This window comes from Haliotis rubra, unplaced genomic scaffold (assembly GCF_003918875.1).
Source record: "Haliotis rubra isolate DU_JTF1 unplaced genomic scaffold, ASM391887v1 Scf453, whole genome shotgun sequence".
Classification (NCBI taxonomy): Eukaryota; Metazoa; Mollusca; class Gastropoda; order Lepetellida; family Haliotidae; genus Haliotis; species Haliotis rubra.
Genome location: NW_025767139.1, coordinates 85,688 through 104,512, shown reverse-complemented (window position 1 = coordinate 104,512; position 18,825 = coordinate 85,688). Strand labels below are relative to the sequence as shown.

General features: G+C 37.0%; 2 protein-coding genes across 3 annotated transcripts; both read right to left on the bottom strand.

Moving 5' to 3' along the window:
* Positions 1-1,813: 1,813 nt before the first annotated feature.
* On the bottom strand, positions 1,814-5,269 carry LOC124289963. The gene is made up of 3 exons (XM_046726628.1): positions 5,024-5,269; positions 3,948-4,092; positions 1,814-3,297 (listed from the first exon to the last, which is right to left on the bottom strand). Exons 1-3 carry the CDS (start codon positions 5,252-5,254, stop codon positions 1,832-1,834), a joined length of 1,842 nt encoding a protein of 613 aa, XP_046582584.1. The 5' UTR covers positions 5,255-5,269; the 3' UTR covers positions 1,814-1,831.
* Positions 5,270-9,436: 4,167 nt separating this feature from the next.
* On the bottom strand, positions 9,437-18,478 carry LOC124289976. 2 transcript variants are annotated; one of them, XM_046726637.1, is made up of 3 exons: positions 18,214-18,470; positions 11,205-11,349; positions 9,437-10,920 (listed from the first exon to the last, which is right to left on the bottom strand). In XM_046726637.1, exon 3 carries the CDS (start codon positions 10,841-10,843, stop codon positions 9,455-9,457), a length of 1,389 nt encoding a protein of 462 aa, XP_046582593.1. In that variant the 5' UTR covers positions 10,844-10,920; positions 11,205-11,349; positions 18,214-18,470; the 3' UTR covers positions 9,437-9,454. The 2 variants fall into 2 exon arrangements, 1 of the variants encoding a protein (XP_046582593.1); XR_006901806.1 differs by lacking the exons at positions 9,437-10,920; positions 11,205-11,349 and adding exons at positions 15,753-15,772; positions 16,225-16,266 and having other exon boundaries at positions 18,214-18,478.
* Positions 18,479-18,825: the final 347 nt, after the last annotated feature.

Genomic DNA, 18,825 nt, shown 5'->3' with positions numbered 1-18,825 from the left:
AAAGGATACGAAATATGTGGAAATTAAAAAAAATAATAATAAGCGATACCCTGGAACAGTATCAAGACAAAACTATAGAAAATGAAAGAGTGTTTACAATTATTGATCAATTACTTGTTTGGTATAACAATGCCATAAAAAATGATGGTAAGCCCATATATATTGCACAGTGGCATAAAAAGGGTATAACATTTCTGAATGATTTTATTAATGAACATGGTAAAATATATGAGTTTGATGAATTTGTTAAAATATAGAATTAGAACCAATTTCGTCACTTATCGAGGAATCAAACAAGCTATGTTGAGTTATTTACAAAATATTAATAAGAATCATTTAGTGAAAACTTCTCAAGGACCAGTATTTGCCATTCAACATCTCAAAAATACATAATAAATCTGGATGTAAGGTACTTTATAAATCTTGCATGAGCCTAATTTTACAAAACTTAAGACGTACAGAAAATGGGAAAGCTACCCTGGGAAAACATATACTGATACAGAATGGATAAACTATAATATGATGGTAAAAAGATGTACCCCAAGTAGTGAATTAAGATGGTTTTAGTTGAAGGTTCTACACAATATCCTGAGTACAAATAGTTATTCGTTTAAGATTGGTTATGTACCATCTGCTGCTTGTACCTTATGTAACGATCCAAATGAATCAATTTCACATATCTTTTGTAAATGTTTATATTCTGTTGATATATGGGAAAAGCTACTAGAATGGATTGGAAATTATACAGAGGGCAGAATCACCTAAAGTAAAGAGCATATATTGTTTGGCTTAAAGGGTGAACATAATAATCCTTTGAATGTTATTATCATGATAACAAAATCTCTCATTTACAAATTTAATAGAAAAATGACTAAACCAATCTTTTTAACCTTTCAAAAAGAAACAGTAAGAAATTACGAAACCTCAAGGTTTATTGCATATTCAAATTGTAACTTTGCAAGCTTTCATGCTTTCTGGTCTTCTTTCCATTTACTGTTTAGAACCCTCTACACTAATTCCTGAAAATTGAATACATTATAAAATTATATATATACATACATGTCTGCGTGCATGTGTGTGTACGCGTGTGTATATGTATGTATATATATATATATATATTGTGTGTGTATGCATGTGTGTGTGTGGATGTGTATATATGCATGTATGTGTGTATGCATGTGTGTGTATGCATGTATGTGTGTATGTATGTAAATGTATGTGAGGTGAGGTGAAATTCGGTTTAATGTCGTGCTTGAGAATATTTCGCTCATATGACGACGTGCATGCGTGTGTATGTGTATGTGCGGCTGCTTGTACTAGCCCGGACTTAAGCTGGTTTTATAGTGCTAGCTCACTGAGATACCATGCCGCAGTGAAGCATGAATACCCCACTCAGACACAGTATACTGACTCCGAGCCGACCAGTCCTTGTTGACCAACAAGTACCATATGTTAACGTCTTTTGGTATGACGCGGTCGGGGATCGAACCCGCGACCTTCCGCTCTCTGGGCGGACGCTCTAACCACTACACCACGGAGGCGGTCTGTATATGTATGTTTACACATATGTATGTTTACACATTACACATATATGTGTATGTGTATCTATGTATGTGTTGCTAATACATTTACAACAGTAGCCATAAAGTCTGATGCACACTTAACTTATGAATGCTCAGAATGGATGGGAAAATGTAACTTCAAAAGATCGAAAAAAATAAAAAATATCAAACAAGTCAGGGTCTGTATCCTCTACTACCTTGTCACAATTGGTTGCTTATCATGTGGGAAATGAATCAAAACAAACGAACTATTTTTCTGGAGAATTTATTCACTGAAGTTTTCCTGCAACAAGTGCAACGGATGTCACGTTGCCACTGTCCCCATCAAAGGTCATGCTGACGGTGTTGGTTGTTTTTATCAGTGATGCAGGTACCATGAACTCCCATACGTTCCATGTTGTAGTCCTCTTTTTTGCATTCTTCATGGAATCAAACAGCATGTGGCTTGAAGACAAAGTGTGACCATTGAACACGACTTTCTTAGGTTTTGTATTGTCTCTCATGCCACGACTAATTCCCACTCTAAGATGAGCCTCATGGTAGCCAGAGCTCGGTACACTGATGGTTGTCTTCGCACGTCCATTGCTAATGGGGATGAGCATTTCCTTGCCATAGTATGTGTTCTGATTATCTGTGTGTAATCTGTTAAAGATGTAGTTGGTTTGAAATTTGTAGAAGCATGTTGATGATCCAGGCAGACCGACGGTGCCATTAACCCCAGATATGTCGAAATGGGTATTGGGATGAACAGCTGGCTTACCCTTTTCGAACAGAATACATGTCTGTTCACCTGTAGAAGGGTTGAACCAGTTGTTTGGAAAGTCCAGTTTTACGTTCTCAAATGTATTGCCAAAGTTGTGGAGAAGAACTACCATCTCTTTGTTGTGGGGGTTTGCAAGAGCAAGTGGTGACACTATTTTCTCCTGTCCATCGTGTTGATTAGAAACCCGGAGAAACTTTTGATCATCAATAAAGTTTTTCCAGAACAGGAAGAATTTGGCAGGCTCAAGGCTATGACCATCAGTTGTAAATAAGGAATTCCGAAGGGAAGTATGACCTGGGTATTGCTCATTTGCGAGGAGATATATTGTAGCTCTGTCCATGAACTCTCTCAGGTTTAGGAAAGAAAACATGAAACCGTTCGCCTGATAAATTGTCTCAAAGTCTATCAGTGGATTTTCAAAATCGTACGCCACACCCAGGGAAAGTAAGCCTACTCCAAATTCAGTGTTGACTAATTGAACACTTTTTCCTTTCTTGATATGAGAGTAATTCTCTACCATGTCAAGGGAAGCAAACAGACGATCTTCATTGATGCCATAGTAGGATTTACTAGACGTATTGAACATATGGTTGTAGGAATGAAAAGAGAAAAAGTCCAAGTGATCAAGAGACATGTCCATAAAGTTAGCAGTTCTCTTCCAGAAGCTAAAGTTATTTTCATCTGCTAGTCGTAAGGCTTCACTCGTGTAGGATGGTCCGGCAACTTTCATCCCAAATCTTGATTTCAGTTTGTCGGCGACAGCCCTGTGGTAATTTATATTCGTTTGTGGATCAATATACTTTTCATCCCAGTCAGGTTCATTGATTACTTCAAATATGTAAGGAAGGCGTCCTGCTGTGTAGTCTTTGCAAGCCTGAACCATCAGTGACACAAACTCGGATGCAGCGTCAACATTGTTTGGGAATACATCTTTATGCTGAGACTTATCTATCCAGCCCGGCCAGGCCAAACCTGAAGGGATGCAAAATATATTGCAAATGAAATTTTCATTTCCAGCATATTTATCGGGTGTTCAGTTATGAAACGCAAATGAGTGTGGATGTATTAGTGAGTGAGTCAGTTAAAATTTAAAGTCACATCGGCAGTGTTTCAGCCATATCGTGACTAGGAAAGTTGTAAATTTATAAATAAAAAAAATAAAAACTGTGGAGTATTAAGTCCCGTTGCATTTCAACTGTCGGTAACATTAAAGATCAGATAGGTAGCAAAAGTACTGGTCCCTACGGTCCCTAGTATGGTGATCTACCTTTAGTTGTTGGCGACCTACAGGACGGTTTTATGTTGTATCGTCTTCTATAGTTAAGGTATTTTAGATTTAATTACTAGTTTAGAATTTACTTTTAGTTATTATAAATCTATAACATGATTTAGTCACGATGTGGCTGAAATATTGCCGATGTGACTTAAAATCTTAACTCATTCACACACTTAAAGACCAGAGTGGGATTCCCAATACCGACCAGTGAAATGTGAATATTCTCAGTTCAACTTTAAACACAGTGAAATACGTTTGACACCTTTCCTGTCTTCAGTTATGACTGAAACAAAAACGTAAAAAATATGTTTATAAACTTATAAAATGATTATGTGACTTTTCAAACCTTTCATTTCCCACACCATGTTTGTGGTGTGAGGCCCGTAGTTTTGCAATTGTCGCAGGTATGTTAGAAATGTCCTTCTCTGGAGAGAATGGTCCTGGAGATAGGTGGGATCCGGATAACCATGGTGACTTGGGCTTTCAGTCCACTGAATAAAATATATCAATATGGTAGTAAAGTGATGGGTTGTCTCTATGAAGAATTAGAGGATAAACACTTACGTCTTGTACAGCATCACTTTAAATGAGTTTGCTGCCGTTGAAAGACAATAAACTCTGAAAAGTTTCGACATGTCATTGACATTGTAAGCGAATCAACAGAGTGAGTGAGTGAGTTTGGTTTTACGCCGCTTTTAGCAATATTCCAGCAATATCACGGCGTAGGACACCAGAAATGAGCTTCACACATTGTACCCATGTGGGGAATCGAACCCGGGTCTTCGGCGTGACGAGCGAACGCTTTAACCATTAGGCTACCCCACCGCCCCACGAATCAACAGAAAAAGTGGTTTCATGGCAGACTCTTTGACCATGTGATGTGATGTGGCTTAGATCGGATTTGCACTTGAGATCAGCTGTACCCAACCAAAGCAAAATAGGCAGCACACAGGTAATCATTTTCGATTTTCCATTGACAAATTATTCCTTTGTTATATATCTTAAATGTTCAGAAAAAGACGGTTATTTTTTTAACAGCACTTATTCAGATATTGTCCTTAACTCCTTTCCAAGGAATTCATCTGCATTGACCCATCTGAGCTGACAGTCATGGCGGCCAGACTCGTTCAGAGGAGGTTTCCACAAATAATTACGTTGTTAGCAGTTACAACAGACTTGGCTATTTTTAACATATATAAAATAACGCTGGCATGGACGTGTTTGGATTATGAGCACTGAACTGCACCGTGAAAAATACAGATACACCAGCTCATACATTCCATCTGTCTCATTCTGAGTTTAAGACAGAAATAATGCTCCTTACAATATACTGATTCGGTAGGCATACAAATCATGTACGAATCATATCACATCAAGTCCAAAATCCTTTTTGCATTGAAGATGGCTTTACTTCATACGTACATTTGCAAAGAGATCTTTTCTGAGGTCTCTGTTCACCCAACGCCCAGGAACAGCTCCGATAGATTTCATATTTGGAACAAGGTAGTATTGGGTGAGTCCATTAACGTTGTTCCATCGTTCAACTTCATAATTGACACGTCCACCCTGGGAGAGCCACTCGTTGTAGATTGTGACGGTTGTGTCAGCCAACGCCGCCCCACACAACAAGGAGCACAGAAGCAGTAACAACATTCTGTTGTGAAAGTATGATACTTCTTATCACCAGCTTGGGCTTTTAACTGTTTGCTGAAATCTGCATGTGACAGTCACAGGTGTAGCATTCCTCAAGTAATCTTTGAAACATTTTTGAGATAAGAATAGTGAGTGAATGAGTTTATTTGTACGCCGCTTTTAGAAATATTCCAGCAATATCACGGCAGTGGACACCAGAAATGGGCTTCATACATTGTACCATTCGTATGCTTTAATCACAAGGCTACCCCACTGCCCCAAGATAAGAGTCGAGAAGTACAGGTTTCACAGACTCAACACAATGCTCCTCCCAGTTCGTGGTACAATTTCTAAACGTTTAACAATAGACATCACGTTCATTTTATAACAATGTGTTTTTATAAATTATATCAAGAGACAACATATGCAAATATATCAGAAATATGTCCTTGCTGTGCCATGACACCGTTGTTCGTACTGTGACTCGTGTTCTATTCCATGCCATGTACACATATCATACATGTCTGAAAGGAAAACTTAATCTAGACAAGCAAACTCTCTACCCACTCGGCTACAACAATGCCCTTATGGAGCTTAACCACACAATCCCTTGTAATGTAAGTGAAACCAAAAACAACTCCGCCAAGGTAGGCCTGTTGAGCTTGCTACTTTTAAAACAAACTACTCAATCTGTTTCTAATTTGTGACAAACCTAATAAATGGTGTAAGGAAATATAATTTTATCGTTTGAAAACATATATGTAAGATATTACTGTATCAATTCCAGAAAGTATTTTGCGCCAGTAAAGACATGTAACCCTTCTACATTACACAATAAGAGCACTAAAAGTATTTTTCGGTCATTGTTGAAATGATTTACATTTTTTTAGAAACAGTGTTAATTATTCTTTTAGAATAGTGATCAACGTTACAGGAATATGTTATTACAAATTAGAACAAGATTTCCACTAGATGCCGAGGATGTATACAGAAATAGACAAATTAATAGAATAACTCATTTTGAGTCCTAAAAGTATTTATTTTGTTCAAAAAAAACCCCCAAATACAAACAAATAAATTCGAGTCCCACTTGTCTGTTTCCTTTTCTATTCAGCCCATGACGATCCGGGTTAGAATTGGTCTTCAGTAACCAATGCCTTTCGTAAGTGTTGACTTATAGGATCGGGTGGTCAGGCTCGCTGACTTGGTTGACACATGTCATTGTATCCCAATTGCGTAGATCGATGCTCATGATGTTGAACACTGGATTGTCTGGTCCAGACTTGATTATTTAGATACCGCCGACATATAGCTTGAATATTGCTGAGGGCGGCATAAAACTAAACTCACTCACTCCATTTCTATTCTGTCCAAATCCTTAACTTTGCCTACAACGAATAAAAAATCTGACTTTTGTAGTTTTCTAGAGTTTCTGTATTTTCGTTTTCCATATTTCCCCCATCAACAGTTGATGTTGGGTCATTGGGTGCCCTAGGAACATAATTCTTAACGTCTATTGTTTTCTTATTTAGGTTCATTTGGCTTGTCTTTGGATGACTTTGTTTATTTACAGTTTTCGACCCTTTGTCTTTAGCAGATTGACCCATCTAGCAGCAGCATGTACGCAACATTTAATATCATGCACAGAAGAGTCCGCATTGACAGTGGCAGAAATAAGGTCCCACAATTCATCAATCCCAGTGAAAGGTATTTGTGATATCTAAATTGGCCCCTCATTCCTCTAACCTTAAATCATAAACATCATCTTTGAATGCAAGAGTAGATTGAAAATGACAAACACATGTTCCAGTTTATGGTAGAAACGTGACCCATTAATACGTTGTTCAAGAGAAAATATGTGTGACAATTTGCAACTCAGCATGTGGCAACAGTGCAGAAAAAGGTAAAGGTTTTGCTGCAAGAGATCTTAAAGGTCAAACCCAGGTAATGGATGTGGCAGAAAGTTATTTGAATCTGCTAGTAATTAATGTGTACTATGTACAGAAAAAAGATTGTAGGTGAGATATTATAAGTTGTTCTCTGGTCTGGAGGGGGACATTGGCTGATGTACCCTCGATGTTTGTTTATGTTCCTATCGGGTACACGTATTTGGGTTGTCTGTCCAGATTTGAAGAGGTCATCTTAAGGCGATGTCGTATTGCCCACTGTAGATATACTCATGAATACCTGTTGAAAGGTGAGGATCCTCCTTTTTGCATCCCTTGTGATGAAAGATGTTTCCATCACATGGGATAAATGTTATAGTGTCAAAACAGCAAAGGACCTTTTTAATGTCGTTCATTCTCATGTAATCTTGGGTTTTTAAAAAGAAATAGATCTAATTCATAAATTTCGATGTACATAGTTATGATTTTTACAATATTTGGAAGGACATAATTATTAACGGAGATTAATTATGGGTGTTGAAGAACCGTCAAATTATTGTCCTCCTGAGAGAATACGTAGGTCCCATTTCATCTGAAGTATTTTTATATCTACCTACCGTTTAATAGTAGGATATTTGTTCTTTTAAGGTTCGGCTAAATTTCACTAGAGTCGCTGACACCTGAAGGGATGTTGTAAATGCAGCTTGGGACCATACAGGTAGCAGAAGCCCTGCAAGTCCTCATGGTCCCTAGTGTGCTGATCTGCCTTCAGTTGTTGGAGATCTACAACCTGTTTTTAGATTATGTATTGTCCAAATAGTGCTATTAGTTTGAACCTTACATGCTTGTTTTAATTCTAACTGTGATACTCTAGTTCTTTTACTGCTCTTTGACGACAGGTTTTATAATATACACAAATTAATTATCAATGTCAAATTTGTTCTCGTCATGATATGGCTGAAACATTGCCGATGTGACGTAAATAATAATTACACCGGATCAGATAATCACAGAGATCACATATAAAAGTTTAGTACACAATGATCACGTAAATTGCATAGAAATATGAAATATCACTATGAAACTTTCAACAGCTTGAACACAATGCATGAAATACCTTTATATGGTTTACTTGTAATTACATATTACATTACTTCTATCTATGTCTAAGAATTTTGAATTACAAACTCTGTTTAGTAACAAACGTAGAAAAAGATTTCAGTGTTGTAATAACACTGACATGTACATATACATGTATTATGTGTCGATGCAAAGGCGCGAGTTATCACTTTATATTTGATTAGGTAACATTATCAACTTTACAGTATGAAAAGAAATAGTTACAATCCAGTCAGCTTTACATTGGTAACTTAATTCATGCCTAGTCTATTCTATTCGAGCTTGCATGCAGATATTTGTGTTTACGATACATTATATAAAATATGACAACGTAATAATACCTAAAACTCAAATTCAAACTATTGAGTTTTAATTCTTTTTATGTCCTTGAAGGTTCGTACCTTTTTTCGTATTTTTTAGGTAGTTGAAGAAAATATATTCTCCAGTAACCTCTAAACCTTTACATCTAATTCAATCAATGTGTATAAAAAGTATGTTAGTATCCCAGCAAAAATAACTTGGTTTCCGCAATGCAGAACCTGATTGAAAGTGGACTGAAAGTTAAGTTTCCAACTAGAATCTAGTGAGTTTCCGTTCTTTTACATTCAGTTTCCGCAATAACGGAAACTTACAACATATCCACTTCCAATGAAGAGTACCAGACACTTACCTCTGTAAAAACATCTCATAATCCCGTGTTCATTTACAAAACGTTGTATAAGCCTATGATAATAATTAGGAATTGCTATCAAAACACTCTAAATTCTTCCTGTGATCCACTTAAGGCAGCATCTCACGTAAGAAATGCTAATCTTTGCTCAGTACTTCTAAATTGATTGAAATAATAGCTACAATAATAACACTCGCTGAATAGGAAGTGCTTCGAATATATGCGGCTCTCACTGTGAAAAACTCTCAATTACCTGCCTCATAAACGCGTCACTCTCTGTGAGCAGCTGATTAATTTGCCCCATATATGCGGCTCTCGGCCTTAATGAGTTAGCTCACTCACTCACTCACCCTTAAATCTTTATATGCAACAGATGGCAGTAGTCAGTAAATTGTACCTGCATCATGAGCTTTGGTTTTTGTAATGGCAATAAGATGACATATCAACCCAATCAGGATATGCATCCTCCATTCCCTATCACTAATTTCTTGCATATCATGTGGCACCTGGATCAATACAAACAAATTATTTTTCTGGAGAATTTATTCACTGAAGTTTTCCTGCAACGAGTGCAACCGATGTCACGCTGCCACCATTCCCATCAAAGGTCATGCTGATGGTGTTGGTTGTTTTCACCAGTGATGCAGGTACCATGAACTCCCACACGTTCCATGTTGTTGTCCTCTTGTTTGATGTCTTCATAGAATCAAACAGCATGTAGCTTGACGACAAAGTGCGACCATTGAACACAACTGTCTTAGGTTTTGTAGTAGTATTCTTGCCTCGACTGATTCCCACTCTAAGATGGGCCTCGTGGTAGCCAGAGCTCGGTACACCGATAGTTGTCTGAGCATGTCCGTTGTTGATGGGGATTATCATGCCCTTGCCATAATATGTGTTTTGATTATCTGTGTGTAGTCCAGCAAAGTTGAAGTTCGTTTGAAACTTGTAGAAGCAGGTTGATGTTGCAGGAAGACTGACACTGCCATGAAGCTTAGACCTGTCAAAATGGTTATTGGGATGAACAGCTGTCTTACCCTTTTCGAACAGAATACATGTCTGTTCACCTGTAGAAGGGTTGATCCAGTTGGTGGGGAAATCTAGTTTAACATTCTCATATTTTGTGCCAAAGTTGTGGAGAAGAACTATCAATTCTTTGGTGTGGGGATTTGCAAGGGCAAGTGGTGAAACAATTCTCTCCTGTCCATCGTGTTGACTAGAGACCCGTAGAAACGTTTGAATGTTTGTGATGTTTTTCCAAAACAGGAAGAATTTGGTTGGCTCAAGTGGATGACCATCATCAGTAAATAAGGAATGCCCAAGGGAAGTATGACCTGGGTATTGCTCGTTTGCGAGGAGATATACTGTAGCTCTGTTCATGAACTCTCTCAGGTTAAGGAAAGAAAACATGAAACCGTTTCCTTGATATATTGTGTGAAAGTCTGTCATTGCATTCTCAAAATTGGACCCAAAGCCTAGGTTACCTATATCTAGTCCAAACTCAGTGTTAACAAACTGAACACTTTTTCCTTTCTTGATATGAGAATAATTCTCCACCATGTCAAGGGAGGCAAATAAACGATCTTCGTTAATGCCAGAGTAGGAGTGACCTGCTGTATCATTCAGACGGTTGTAGGAATGGAAAGAGAAAAAGTCCAAGTGATCAAGAGACATGTCCATAAAGTTGGCAGTTCTCTTCCAAGAGCTGAAGTTGTTTTCATCTGCTTGTCGTAAAGCCATACTGGTGTAGGATGGTCCGGCAACTTTCATTCCAAATCTTGATTTCAGTTTGTCTGCAACGGCCCTGTGGTAATTTATATTGGTTTGTGGATCAATATACTGTTCGTACCAGTCAGGTTCATTGATGACTTCAAATATGTAAGGAAGGCGTCCTCCTGTGTGGTCCTTGCAGCTCTGAACCATCAGTGACACCATCTCTGATGCAGCGTCGACGTTGTTTGGGAATACATCTTAATGCTGAGACTTATATAACCAGCCGGGCCAGGACTGACCTGTAAAGAAGCAACATATATTGTAAGTGAAATTAAGTGATAATTTACGCTAAGGCTTCAACAAATGTTACTACTATATCGTACATGAGTGTGGGTAGGTTATGTTGTTGACATTTACAACTGTGGGTTACATGAAGAACCACGTGTAATATGCTTTCAGGGACATGAGGATCAACACTGGACTCCTAATACCGACCAATGAATGATGCTGCTGTCAGTTCAACTTTAAACACAGTGTTTGACACCTGTTTGACTTTTGAAAATGATTAAATGACTAGAGAAACCTTTCATTTCCCAGACCATGTTTGCGGCAAGAGGCCCAAAGTTTTGTAATTGTTTCACATATGTTAGAAAGGTCTGTCGCATGAGAGAACGGTCCTGGAGATAGGTGGGGTCCGGATAACCATGGTGACGAGGGTTTTCCGTCCACTGAATAAAAACAAAAATACTATCACAGAATATCGTCGATTTTATCTATGTGAAGAATTAAAAGATAAACAGTTACATTTGTTACGGCGTCTCTTTAAAACAAATATGCAGCTTTTGAATGACAAAAACATATAGCAAAGGAAAATATATAACTGTTTACTGATCGAATGAAAAAGGTGGTTTTGTGCCAAACTCTTTCAAGGTGCACTGTTTGTAGCTTTATTCAGATTTTGAGGTCAGCTGTACCGCAGCAAGAGACACTACGTACCTAACATGTATTCCTTCTTTTGCTCATAAATATTATATTCCTTTTTTATATACAGTCATCATAAAGTCACAATTGTACAGCAGACATTTCTTAAGGATGCGGAAAGGGGTTTGTCGCTACTATTTCTAACGTTTATGTTTAGGAAAAAGAGCCAGATATTTTCAATTGAAAATCTCATGTTCAGATATTGTCCTAACCTCCATCAAAATGAACCACAGCAAAAATAACTTGGTTTCCGCAATGCGGAAACCTGCTGGAAAGTGGACTGAAACTTAAGTTTCCACCTAGAATCCAGTGAGTTTCCGTTCTTTTACATTGAGTTTCCGCAATAACGGAAACTTACAATTACCCACTTTCTAAGGGTTTCCGCAAGGTTTCCGTTACCCACAATCCAACAGGTTTCCGCAAGGTATCCGTTACCCACACTCCGACAAGTTTCCGTTGAGTTTCAGTTAACTTTGAATCCATCAGGTTTCCGCAAGGTTTCAGTTATTAATAAGACTCCAACAGGTTTCCGCAGAGTTTCATTTACCAACAATCCGACATAGTTTCCGCATAGTTTCAGTTACCAACAATCCGACATAGTTTCCGCAGAGTTTCAGTTACCCGTTTCAATTTCAGGTTCACAGGTTTTCATATACGCTTCAAAGAGTCGAATTTAACCATTCTTCTTTATTCATATCATATACTCGTGTTAAAAACAATATAAGCAATTTGTTATTATCATGACATTTACTTAAAGAAAAACAGAATATATAATAAGATTCATTGTTTTATTTTCTCAACATGAATATGAATTAGCATTTCAGGCAAATAAAGATCATACATATAACTAGTAATATAGCACTCAAAAACAGAGCAAACCATTTTGGCATAACTCAATCCAATTTAAGAAATCATATATCATTAATAACAAAGTAGTAATTTTTCATCAGTTAAACTTTCATTCACTTATCTTGAAATAGCATGTTAGATATGAAATTTATTTTAAAAATCATGCTAATGGTGAAAAAAAACAATAACATACAAATTAACACAGTAATTAAACATAGCTGCATTGGACATATATTTGCACGCCTTGGTATTCTGCCACACACAACTATCGCCAAACATCCACTATGATATACATCATACAATAGCACAACATACAGCTTACAATACAAAAATAAAATAAAAATAACATTATGAAATTGAAAATAAATTCAATTATATTGCAAGAGTTGGTCAGTTAGCCCAATAAGGGGCATCCCTGGGCGGAGATCCCTCCGGCTGGTTGGATGCCTCATCCTCGTCCTCACGTTGGCCATGACGAGAGCAGTAGAGGTGTAGATTCTTTCCAAGTTCAGTATCGTCGTGTATGCCCTAAGCTTGCTGGACTCCCAGACAAAGGAGACGGAATGCAATTTATTGACATCAACTTCGTCACTCACGACTGGTGATGTCATGTCTATGGTGAGTGTTGTCGCTACCTTTTCTTTCGTCTATCTGGCCAATCGATAGATGCAAGTCTGTTTAGGCGCTGTGCAAGTTTCTGAAAATGGCAGGTAATAACGAATTACTAGGTTATTTTGATAAATTACACAAACATCAATGAACAAGAAACTGACAAAGCTGATTTAAAATGAGTAATCCAAAAGGAAGTTTGAATAAAAGAGAACATAATTGAACAATCACACTTTGCACTAGTTTTCTCAAAACTCAAATTATGCAATTCATCACACGTCATTGACCGAATGAAATATCTTATTTTCTAAAAAGGTATTGTAAAATCAAGGGGTGAGTTTGACTGCAATTTCACACAGGTGTGAAGTTAAGATTTAATTGGTCCAATTTGAAATCATGATTAAGTTACCGGTTATTCAAATTCATTTGTAAATGAAACTTTAGTATGGTTCATTTTGTGAAAATGTATCTAGGGAAGCATAATAATAAAATATTCAAAGTAAAATTATGTCTATGTTTCGTAGTTCCATAAACACTTACCTTCAGTAAGAGAGGGTGATCTTTTCCTCCAGGAGTAGTCGTGACACGTTTCCTCACAACAGCCTAAATGAATAAAACAAATCCATTAATATATAATCTATTTGCTACATTTTTCAAACTTGTAGTGTATTTTTAGATAGACTTATATTACTTCACCATCGTTTGAAATTAGTTCGAGCAAAACTGTACAGTCGTGGGACTTAAATATACTTAAAATTCTCATAGACTTGCATGCTATTTTAGTGAAGCTGTGTAATTTTGCAGGTTGTTAGGAAATCATCTTGGTCACAGATACATAATTTTCCACATTGTAGTTACATGAGCAACATATATACAACATTGCGTATTCTTTCCCCATAGACCGCCATGTTAAAAAATGCCATAACCATGACACGCACTGCATTAAAAATAAAACGAAAATTATGTCTTTGTAGCCGAGATGATTCATGACCCATGTGCAAAATATGAACAATATCAAACGGATATTAAATAAATTCAATGTCTAGCTGCACCAAATTAACATGTAAGTCGAATAATGAATAGTGACGAATACCTATGGCCAGTGGCAGTAATTCGACAGATTAGCTTGTTTACCAATCAGGATTTCAGTACGTAAAGTAAATAATAATTCATTAAACGTTATTTGACAACAAAATAACTTGGTCTTACCTGACAGGGTCGTTGTACCGCGAGTTTTTCGCAGCCATTTCCATCTTTCTTTTCCAGGTAGCGAACTGAGGCGGCTATGAAAATGACGTCTCGCAAAGACTCACGGGAAAAACACTTTGTTGTTGTTTTTTCAATCTAAATCTAACATTACAGTTTGACAATATCTTTCCGCGTTATACAACAAAATAAACATACACTATACACCTAAAATGTCAGCTGTGTTTTTATAATGATTTAGGTAGTCTCGCGTGGACGTGATCCGGTCGCCATTGTTGCATTTGTTTTGCCGACATCAAAGGGGACCGTGAAAGGTGGAAATGAGCAGATTGAATGTGAGTACCCAAAGTGACAACAGTGGGCTGTTATGAGCTTAAGGGTCTTTTCATCGCATTATGGGCACTAATTGCTCCTCCTCAGTGTCAAGCATCAACATGTAGGCCTAGAGATAATTAACAGTGAATAAATCTGAAAACATATTCACGTTACTTTAAAAGTCCTGATCGAGCTTCATGAGTCCTACTCATGAGAACTTGTGTTAGTGGCAAATAGGTGATTTTTCAAAACCCTGTCAGGAGTAGGCAATATACGAAAATATTTCTGCTAGACGTAAAACTTCATCATGTAAGTAATTTACCTATTGAGCTCAAAACATGCAAGTGTATTAGACATGCTTACATCATGTTATTCTTTTCAGTTCTACACCTAGATCTACGTATACTATTCCCATGCATTATAAGTTTACTTATTGCTAGTCTATATGTAATGTCAGCTTATTATATCTGAGTGAGTGAGTTTAGTATTACGCCGCACTCAGCAAATTCCAGCTATATGGAGGTATTTATCCAATTATACCAGTTCATCTATTTTAGTGTAAACATATTTTATTCAAAACAAATTGAACAAGGATTGGTAAACAAGCCGCAATGGCTTATTTGAATACCTCTCCATTCCATTGATACGCGAACAAAACGAATAATGAATAGTATGCAGCATGATAGGAAAGCAAGCAACTATTTTATCATTTTATAACCATTAAAACAATTATTACATATACTTTACACTCATAGCTTTGTGTAATAATTTGTGTAATCAATTATTAAACCTCTTAGCCTTACAATGCATTGACACAATTCACGTATAAATTTCTAAAATAATCATTTTTTCAATTTACAGATACGTATTGTGGATCCACTGACTTGTTGGAGATTGACAAGAGGCTTGGCTTGGTAATCATTTATAGTTACACCATTCCATGCTCCTAATTTCATTAAAGGAAATCTTAAAAAATACTTTTTATTCATCAGCATTTAGTCAAGAACAAGTAAACACTAAATCGATACTTAGAATAAATTTCTTTATCTTTGTGAAACATATAATCACTCAAAATGTAACAGTGCGTGGATTCCAGTGTAATTATAAGTTGATATGTTTTTCAGTTCCGAAAAAAGACAAGTTTTCTGTCCGCACTGCCAGTCGTTTGTTTCAAGGAAACAAGGAATCCGCCTGGAATGGACGGCAGTTTCTCATCAGGTTAGTCGTCAAAGATGCTTCACTTCATAGGTTTCACATAACGACTTCAGTTTGATCTGTCCCTTTGTTATCCATCATATATCAAAAACGAATATATTTAATTATTGTATATCAGATATGTAACTGTAACTGAAAGTGAACAAGTTGTGTTACACATCTTACAGTTTTTAAATTAAAGTAAAGGTCACATTAAAAAATAATATTTTATGTTATTATATTGATGTGAATGTTTCCTTAGAGGGTTGATAAAACTAAGAAATACCCACGATTTTTTCATTCATGGGAAACGTTAGGTTTTGTATGCTTTTCTCAGTTGAGTTGGTCATGTCAATTTGAAATGAATAAGATTACATATATAATCAGGTGTTACATTCAGTGTTTAAACATGATTCGTATCTATTTAAAATATGTATGTACGCTCTTACCTATGCTTAGATTTCATTCGGCGATTTGGTAGTAGACGTTACCTTGAATATGAGAACAGTAATAAATATTACCACAATTTGCTTCAGAATACTGGGTTAGCTACTATTTTCAGGTACCAATCAATCAAATAAGTGACATGTCCAATGGAAGATACAATATTCATGTATACTACAGATCTTTCCTTTGCAATTGTGAAAAAGATCTTTTGGTTACATCTACAAATTAGTCGTTCTAATTTTATAATTTCATTGTGATCAGATGTACCACTGTGCATGTTTTTGAATATGTATACATGAGTTACTTTGGCTGTTTTTGTAGTTTTACTACGCATTGTATGTATTGTATTTGTAGGATGATGCAGAGTCTGTTCGGGACGATGAGCATGGCAACGATGTTGTGCCAGACATCAACCAGGAAATCTTCATATTCACCCACAGATCTTAAGTAGAGCATACACCATCTGTTTGTGGTTGTGGACTGGTTCAAGCCTTGTTGTAATCAACTTGGTTATATTTCCCCTTTCTCTGTGTTGCAAAACAAATGTCTCATCTCAGGCTCTGTTTCATATGTACCAGATCAGAGGATGGCTGTCTGCTCAGTATGAGTGCAATAGAAGCCGTATGATTGTCAGCAAGTTGCCAAGTCTTTACTATGTGAGATTGTTAGTGTGTATATGTTAAGATACATTGAGGCAGCTTCAAATGTACATTTCATGTATATGGGCCCATGACCTTTCATACAATAAACATTTGAATTTGAAATCTGTTTAATAAATACCTCAGCAAGTATATTATGCCTGCACTAGTAGACATCATTTCATCATATGCATAAAATGTTGTAGGGTTTTGACATATTTGTATTTGCATATTCATGCAGAAGTTGTGTTCTCCAATGCTGAAGATTCCCTCTTGATGTGGCTACCTACCTACCTACCTACCTACCTACATTGTTGGGTTCTGTTGAAATGTCAGCTACTAGTATTCAAAATAATGAAACAGACGAATCATATAAATGACTGTGTTACTGTGTTTGTGGTTTTTCGTGTACATTGTAATAAATGGTACATTCACAAGTTATGCAGAATGGTAGTGAGTTACAAAGTCACATCGGCAGCCATATCGTGACTAGGAAAGTCGTAAATCTAAATTTGCAAATGTGTACATGAAATAAAAACAAACTTATGTACTTGCCTGTCTTCGAAGGACAGTAAAAAATCTATCACAAATGTACACCTGATGGTTGATCAACATACTAGGGACTACGGGAACGTACAGTACTTTTGCTTCCCGCATGGACCCTAGCTGGATTCTGTATATAGGAATTATCTTGCAAATATAACAGTAAGTAAATATTGTCCCCCAATGGAACAGCAAAAAGCTAAGTTTGCCATTTCATCTAAGCTGAAACCAACAGAAACCTAGCGGAAACCTACATTACCCAGCATCCAATAGGTTTCCGCAATAACGGAAACAAAGTCATTTTGCTATGAATGTTTCTGCGAACTGAAACTAAATGGAAACGCATAATGATAGTTTCAGTTGTAGAAACCTGACGGAAACCGAGATTTGTTAGTTTCAGTTTTGTAAACTATGCGGAAACTCGCATTGTCTGTTTCCGCATACTGAAACCTAGCGGAAACCTACATTACCCAGTATCCATTAGGTTTCCGCAAGAACGGAAACTAAGTTTTTTTTGCTGTGAACTGATCTATACTTTTGAGCTGACGGTCATGGCGGCAAGACTCGTTCGGACATTTTATAACTTGACAAACAAAAAGTGTCATGGTATAGTATGAATTTTGCGCAATGATTTGCACCATGAAAACATATAGTCTCATACCGTCATACATTCCAGTTGTCACATTTCCATTTAACATATGTATGAATACTGCTCCTTACAATATACAGATTCACTGGGCATACAAATCATGCATGAATCATATCACGTTCATAATCGTTTAGTATTGAAGATGGTGTTTACATACGTACATTTGCAAAGAGACCTTTTCTCAGGTCTCTGTTTACCCAACGCCCAGAAACCGCTCCGATAGATTTCATCTTTGGAATCAGGTTCATTTGGGTGAGTGCATTAACGTTGTTCCATCGTTCAACTTCATAATTGACACGTCCACCCTGGGAGAGCCACTCGTTGTAGATTATGACGGTTGTGTCAGCCAACGCTGCTCCACACAACAAGGAGCACAGAAGCAGTAACAACATTCTGCAGTGAAAGTATGATACTTCTTATCACCAGCTTGGGCTTTTAACTGTTTGCTGAAATCTGCACGTGACAATCACAGGTGAAAGCCACTCGTTGTAGATTGTGACGGTTGTGTCACAAACCGTCAACAGAACCCGTGGAAACATTCCGCTGTGAAGTAATGATATTTTTGATCACCAACGTGGGTTTCAACTGTTTGATGCAATCTGCATGTGAAAGTAGCAGGTGGCATTCCTGAAGTAAACCAATTCAGATATGAGTAGACAAAGTATAGGTGTCATGCTCAAGAGAATGTTCCTCTCAGTTTATTTTGCAATATCTCAACTTTTACCAAAGGCAGCAGGAAAATTTTATGTCAAGTATTTTTACCATAGTGCATC